Source organism: Elgaria multicarinata, chromosome 9 (genome assembly GCF_023053635.1).
Source record: "Elgaria multicarinata webbii isolate HBS135686 ecotype San Diego chromosome 9, rElgMul1.1.pri, whole genome shotgun sequence".
Taxonomy (NCBI): domain Eukaryota; kingdom Metazoa; phylum Chordata; class Lepidosauria; order Squamata; family Anguidae; genus Elgaria; species Elgaria multicarinata.
In genome coordinates this window covers 27921073-27928772 of record NC_086179.1, presented here as the reverse complement: position 1 = coordinate 27928772, position 7700 = coordinate 27921073, and the positions used below count along the sequence as shown (strand labels likewise).

The 7700-nt window shown below is 43.0% G+C and overlaps 1 protein-coding gene across 6 annotated transcripts in view; it reads left to right on the top strand.

The window, feature by feature from the left end:
* Positions 1–4806: 4806 nt before the first annotated feature.
* The window catches only part of IGF1 (insulin like growth factor 1), a 95030-nt gene continuing 92136 nt past the window's right edge, over positions 4807–7700 (top strand). The window contains exon 1 of one of the 6 annotated variants that reach the window (XM_063133374.1): positions 4807–5055. In XM_063133374.1, the coding sequence (XP_062989444.1) occupies positions 4993–5055 (63 nt within the window). In that variant the 5' untranslated portion in view covers positions 4807–4992. Of the gene's footprint in view, positions 5056–5222; positions 5296–7240; positions 7492–7700 lie in introns of those variants that run through there. The other 5 variants (XM_063133377.1, XM_063133378.1, XM_063133376.1 and 2 more) reach the window with 5 other exon arrangements.

Genomic DNA, 7700 nt, shown 5'->3' with positions numbered 1-7700 from the left:
TGCCTTTTCCTTTTTGCAAGGAACCCAAGGCAGCTTTCATGGCCCTCTTCCTCTCCATTCTATCGTTACAACAACCATGTGAGGTAAGTTAGGTGGAGAGTCAGTAACTGGCCCAACATCAGGTTGTCAGCTTCATGGTTGAGTGGTGACTAGAACCCAGATCTCCCCAATCCCAGTCCAACACTCTAAACACTTCACCACACTGGCTTTCTTTCTTCAGTTAAAAGCTGCTATGTGGGAGTGGCCATTGGACTGGGTCCCTGGTTCTGAGGGAGTCTTAACCCTTTCCTTCTGTACCATTTTCCTGACAATTCCCACACACAAACTGTCCTTAGAGAAGTTTAGGGTGATGGGGAGAGAGTTTTTTCTGTGTGCAAATTTCAGAGAAGGGTGCATTTTGATGGACAACTTACTTTCAGTTTGCACATTGGTTCTAAAGTGTGACAGTGGATAAATTTGCATTGAAATAGGAACTGAATCCATTTCCTCCCCCATTCCTAGTATATCGGTTGACCCTTAGATAAGCTTTGGACTTAAAATGAAGAAAGTGTATTTATTAAATGATGAGGTTGCAGCAGCAGAGACTTGGTGGTAGGTAATTTGTCCTCTTTGTACGTATCTTGGGTGGCGAGTTGCCAAGGAGGGCAAGGCCCTGCACCTTCAATATTTGTGCAGAAGCCACTGTTTCAGCAGGTGTTACTGAGACAAGCTAAACTGGCTGAAGTTCCTCTTCTACGTTACAACTGCAGCAGCCCTGTCCTCCATTTCACTTGGCCAATCTGTACACATCTATTCTTCTCCATATTCAAAGTTGGTTAATCCCATTAAAAAGAAACCTTGGGTCCTAAAAATAATCATTAAAAAATGTACCCAACAAAGTGGTAGTGTTCCAGGAAACAAGACGTATTGTAATCAATAACTTTGGGTGCAATCCAGCATAAGTCCTACATAGAGTTGTGTTTTGTTGTTTATTCGTTCAGTCGCTTCCGACTCTTTGTGACTTCATGGACCAGTCCACGCCAGAGCTTTCTGTCGGCCGTCGCCACCCCCAGCTCCCCCAAGGTCAAGTCTGTCACCTCCAGAATATCATCCATCCATCTTGCCCTTGGTCAGCCCCTCTTCCTTTTGCCTTCCACTTTCCCTAGCATCCGCATCTTCTCCAGGGTATCCTGTCTTCTCATTATGTGTCCAAAGTACTTCAGTTTTGCCTTTAATACCATTCCCTCAAGTGAGCAGTCTGGCTTTATTTCCTGGAATATGGACTGGTTTGATCTTCTTGCAGTCCAAGGCACTCTCAGCGTTTTCCTCCAACACCACAGTTCAAAAGCATCTATCTTCCTTCGCTCAGCTTTCCTTATGGTCCTGCTCTCGCAGCCATAGGTTACTACAGGGAATACCATTGCTTTAACTATGCGGACCTTTGTTAAGTTAGCCATGACTAATTTAAGTACCATTGATTTCAGTGGGTCTACTCTAAGTAGGACTTATGTTGGATTTTACCCATCGTGACTGCAAGATTAAAATAAAGTTAGTCTACATTGCAATCCTATTGTACTTACTTACACAGAAGTAAGCCCCATTAAATTCAGGTAAGTGACTATAGGATTGCCTATTGGATTGCAGCCTCCAAGATTCCGAATGTTGATAAACATATGATCTGGCCAACCCCAGAGTAAGGGCAACAGTCTGGCCTGTTTATGTGCCTTTCCTAGCAGCTGGACCTGGAAAAATCAGCTGCTTTACCCAGGATGGAGATCAACATTCTCACCTGCATATGTCTGCATATCAAGCTTCTTCAAAAGGCACACAGCAACGATGGCCATTTAAAAAGTTGGCATCACTACCAACAACCAAACTGAATAACTATAGCATTTGGGAGATGATACAGATTTGATGCTCTGATTGCATTTTTTTTTATATAAAGTTGCCAAGAAGTAATGGAAATATAGTGTGTAGCATTACCATTCCTTCTCTCTCTCCCCCCCCCCCCCCGCCTCCACTTCACCAGACCAAGATTGGCCCAAGGTCTGAGAGAGCCCTCTTCAAAGGATGCTTTAGTGGATCCCCTCCTATGTGGGCAAACTTTGGTGGGCTCATTTCTGGTGGCAGCAGGTATTCAAATGGTTGCATCTGCCTGGCAGTCGGCATTTTGATTTCTGACAAATTCCTAGGCCAATACCACATTGGAGACACTGTGGAAAATTAAAATGGCAGCTCCTAGACACAGCTGCCTACAAACAACAGTAAAGGGGGTCTTGGGCAGGTGTCACTGCCAGGGCTCCAGCCACTGCTCAAGGAAGCGATATATGCTGATTCCAAGCCTGCCCCATATAAATAATTATATCCTCAGGATAAGTAGATAAGGCTGAGAGAGAGTGACTAGCCCAAGGCTAGCCAATGAGCTTTGTGGCCAAATGAGGGTCCCAAATGTGGTCTTCCTGGTCTGACTCCAATATCCTAAGGGTGCTGTCCTATGCCTGTTTAGACAGAAAAAAATCCTACAAATCCCAGCATGCCGCAGTAAAACTTTTTTCTGTCTAAACAGGCATAGGATTGTGCCCTAAATCAGCTTTCCATATCCTGTTGACCTCCAGGTGTTGGACTGCAGCTCCCAGCATTCCCAGTCAACCTGGCAACCTCTTTAGCATTTTATAGGTAAGAAGCAGCACCAGCTATCACCATCCGCTTGTGAGCTTCCTGGAAACATTAGCTGAGCACCAAAATTCTTGCCTGTTTATGTTTGAATGCTTTACATAACATGAGAACCTTAGAAATGTGGCTTTAGTTCCTACATCAATGATAGACTTAATAGATCAGGGCTGGCCCAAGTTATTTTTCTGCTGAGAAGAAGGACAGAGTGTTGTCTCCCCCATTCCATACATAGCAACCAACTGGATTGGCAGCTGAAACTTACTTCACACTGACAATGGGACAGTGTCCTCCACTGCACTTGAAGGCAGCAGGCTAGCTTAGGGGGTGCCAGACAGGTCACATGGCTCACACATCTCTGTCTTTCCACCATCTTGCCACAACTCCACACCCCCTAGAATCTGCCACCAGAAACAGCTGCCCCACTCTGCCTAATAGTAGGGCCTGCCATGCAGATAGCTTTGGGAAAACCATGGGTTTAGTCTCAGTTCCCCATCTGAAAAAAGGTAAGAAAGCTTCAGACAAGTAAAAAACACAAAAATGTGATGAGTTCAGAGCTTTGCACAGGGGAAGAAAAAGAAAAGCGTGTTCCCTCTCCAGCACGATGGCCTTTCCCAAGCATAGGTCCCAAAACAAAAGTGTAGCTCATATAGATGGTGCCTATAACACTACATCTTTATATTCTCAGCAATGAAGACCTCAAAGTCAAATCTACATGATATCTAAAAACAGCTGCCTTGGAGCATGTGGCAAGCCCCTAACACAGCTGATGGATCTGAATGACATCATAAGCTAAGAGAAAGTATCGCTGGCCACCATGTGTTCTGGATCAGAGTTCACATATTTGTGGGGAGGGGAGCTGAGAAGTAGAAGGCATGTGGGCCTTCTGTCAGATGCCATGTAATGTAAGGCCAACCTTAATGATTGACCTACTAAGGATGTCAACTTTTTTTCCAGGCTCTTGCCCCTGTGCTTTTAACTTCAGCTTGACCCGAGGACATGGGCACATGGTCGTGTTTCTCTCCATGCCACAGAACACTTCCCCTTCCCGTTCCTGTTGCCATTACAAGTACTGGATCAGGCCAAGGTTTTAGGGGATGCAGAGAAGCTGCTTTATACCAGACTATGTGCCCGGTATTGTCTAGGCTGACTGACAGAGGTTCCTCAGAGCCTCAGGTACAGACATCTTTCTCATCATGTCTGCTACCTGATTCTTTTAAGTGGAGATGCGGGACCTTCTGCATGCTAAGCAAAATCTCATGAAGCAGAAAAGCCAGCAGAAGGGCTGTAGCACAGCTTGAAAGAGTGCATGCTTTGTACGCAGAAAGTCCCAGGTTCGATTCCTGGCTTCTCCAGATAGGGTTGGAAGAATTCCTTCCTGAAACCCTGGGGAGAAGCTGCCAGTCAGTGTCAACAATACCGGGCTAGATGCACCTATGGTCTGACTCAGTATATGGCAGTTTCCAGTCTTCCTAAGTAAGCTGCTACAATTGAAACGACAGAAGAGCTTTTTTCCTTTCCTTTCCTTTCCTTTTCTGTTTTGAAATCGTACCAGCCCATGTGGTCTTGGGAAGGATACAAAGCGACTGCATGCAGTTTAAGAACTGTGAAGCTGTTCCCCGTCAAGCCTCCACTATAGATTGCAAATCGCCGTTTCAGGGTTAACATTGGCAAGGTTCAGGTTTTGATGATGGCTCAACATGCAGACAAAGCCCAGCGGGTTCTCGGATTGTAGGACGCGAAGGTGCACGGGCTGATCTCTGTGTGTGCATTGCAGCCGGCTCAAACGTGATGATTCGTATGTTTCATTTCCCATTGCAGCTTCAGCTTCCTTGACTTCTTAAACCACGGTGTTTCCACCCCACCCCCTGCTTCCCTTCACTAATGTACGTTCTTTTAAAAAGGGAGGGGAATTTAAAGAATAAAAAAAAATGCTTTAGTGCTCCAGTTTCAAAATGCAAAGGTATGATGTTATTTGTCACCGTGCCCAAAAAAGTCCTTACTCAGTAACTTTGCCAGAAGAGGGAGAGAGAGAGAGAACGAGAGAGAGAGAGAGAAGGCAAATGTTCCCCCAGCTGTTTCCTGTCTACAGTGTCTGTAATGTAGATAAATGTGAGGATTTTCTCTAAATCCCTCTTCTGTTTGCTAAATCTCACTGTCACTGCTAAAATCAGAGCAGATCGAGCGTGCGCAATGGAATAAAAAGTCTTCAATATTGAAATGTGAAATTGCTCTCAACATCTCACCTCTCTGGATTTCTTTCTTTTTCTTTTTTTCCCTCCCCCATCCCCCCTCATTATTTCTGCTAACCAATTCATTTCCAGAGTTTGCACTTAAGAAGCAATGGGAAAAATCAACAGGCTTTCAACACAATTATTTAAGTGCTGCTTTTGTGATTTCTTGAAGGTAAATCTTTCTTCCTATTTGATTTCTTTTTTATATAAAAAAAATAGTAATAATAATGTTACTGTGTGTGTGATCTGATTCTGGCTAGACGTCTGTGAGGCACTTTTTGGTGACATTATTTCTGTACTGGGAATTTATTTATGAACTGCTGAACAGACAGTTTTAGCAGAGCTGAGGAATGATTGCTTGTGTGGAGGCTCTGAACAGAGCTAAGTAACTGTAAAGGTAAATCTATTGCAGGTACTTAAGAATTAAACTTGGGTTGGGGAAACTTTTTTTTTTTTTTGCAAAAATCCTGGCTCTGTCATATCTGAAATTTCCACTGACATCATTTTCTGTAGCTAATACTGTTGAGCATGGAACCAGGAGTTTTGCATTTCTCTGCAGGTGCAAATGTTGACATTGTGCTAGCCATTAAACATCAGGTAGCTGGTCCAATTCTCTAAGATTACTATAAGTGCAGAATTAACATAGAAGGCAGCTTTCATGACAGCTGTTTTCTGGCACTGTTGTAAATTGCTTCTTCTTTTTTATGCTTTCCTGTTAAAGTCAAAACGAAGCTTGTTTTTCCTTTTCTAAGATAGAATCCATCTACAGCTCTTGCTGGCCATGCAGATTCATGTTAAGTTTAAGCAACTGTGCATTCAGGAAAGTAGAAATGTCTTCTGGTCCAGTTTAATTTGCTTTTTGTAAGGAGGCTTTTGTCAAGCAAAGTTTGATAAGCATTCTTTAAAAACCGTCTATTACTATGCATTGCTCCTTGAGAAACATAAACTCTTTTTAGGTAGATTTGGCTTCAGTAGAAGCACTGACCTCTGTGTCTGTCAGCTGGCCTTCACTCAAGTTTCCATTCTCAGCAAAATTATATCCTTCAAGAACCAAGTTTTGTTTTGCTTTGTTTCCATTTGTAGGCAGAGTTGTGTGCAGCTGACACAGTCTCTGTTGCTGCCGAGGCCAACTTAGCTTAGTTTTGTGTTGTTGTTTTTAAATTACCCTGCCTAAATAGATTTTATCCATTTTATTTTAAGACCAGTGGGGGGATTTTTGTAACAGAATTTTACAGTAGAAGAAAACAGTGTGTCATACGAATCTTGCTGAAGTCAATAGCCATGGAAGGGTCAAGGCTACAACAGCTAAAAGATGGACAGCATCCAATACTCAGTTTACTGTAGAGAGGAAGATGTAAATTAACCAGTCCTTTTAATATAAGCTCTACAATATAATACACATTGCAAAGCAGGAGACCAATTAGCAGTGGTCTACCACTGAAGCACATTGAGCCATCCCAGTTTATAATAGAAGGCAAGTTCCCAAGGTTGATGTGAATGATCTAAGCATGTTAACTGAGAAAAGAGTCCTACTAACATTCAGAAGGGCTTACAGTGCAATCCTATGTGCGTGTCTTCAGAAGTTGAGTTCAATGGGACTTACACCCTGGTAGTAGTGTATAAGATTGCAGCTCTAGTGAGTGTACTGAAGATGGCAACTTTAGTCCCAAAGTGCTAAGGGAGGGGAAAGGCATCTTTCGGAAGAGATAAGAAGTAGTATGGGTGCTTCCCACAACATGCATTTGGATTGTGCCACTTGTATTGATTCTGATAGACCCCTTCCATATGGACTGCTAAAAACAAGCAATACATTGGATCTCGGCGACTTCTTGTTCAATTCTCCCTTTGAATTAATTTGATTGTATCCATACTAGTTACTTATGGCGCTGTCTTTGACAGAATGGATCCTTACACATAAACTTCCATACCATGGGTTGATACTTGGATCTTAAGAGTCCGAAGGGCAATCATGCAATTTAGGAGATTTTGTATATGTGTGTGTATGTGTGTGTGTGCGCACACACGCACACACACATTCAAGTCTATGGCATTTCTATTGCCCCAGCTGTGTCTCTACAAAGCATTTCCAGTAAACGACAAGTATCATAGTTTGAGGTGGCCATGAATCGGCGTTCTCCCAAATTTCGCTCGAGCATTTGGATGCACTGCTTGATTTAAAGCTTCTTGAGTAGGAGGAGTCGGGGGAGGGCAAGGAAGGTGTAAAAGCCATGGAGCAAGCCATCTGTTGGCTTCCCTATAAGCCACTGTTTTGGACTGCTGCTCACCAAGCGCAGCAGAGACCGGATCTTCCCCGAAGGAGAGAGATCCATAGAAATCCCAGCTGCAAAATACAACTGGTCATTCATTATAGGGGTGTTTAGCCACTGTCTTGCACAGTACGGAGTCCAAATGTAATCAGATGCTTCAATAAACTCCGCCCACCTGCCAGGGCATGCTTTTAAAGGCCCCTGTTTTCCATTCAATTTGGACACACAATAAGTGGGACACACCCTGACCTGTTGAAAAGACCAGCAGCCAAATTGTTAATCATTGTAAGTATTTTCTAATGACTCACACCATCCCATCTCAACAGAAAAGAACTATGAAGGTATATATAAAAGAGTGTTTTCTGTCATGTTCCTGAATAAACCTTTCAGGGACTATTGTATGTTTTACAGATGAGGTTCGTAGGTCTATTTGGCCTAGGCATGTACGAATCCATTATTATTATTATTATTATTATTATTATTATTATTATTATTATTATTATTCCAAATGTTGTAAGTCTTCGGTTGTTTTATAATTGTGGGGGGTTTT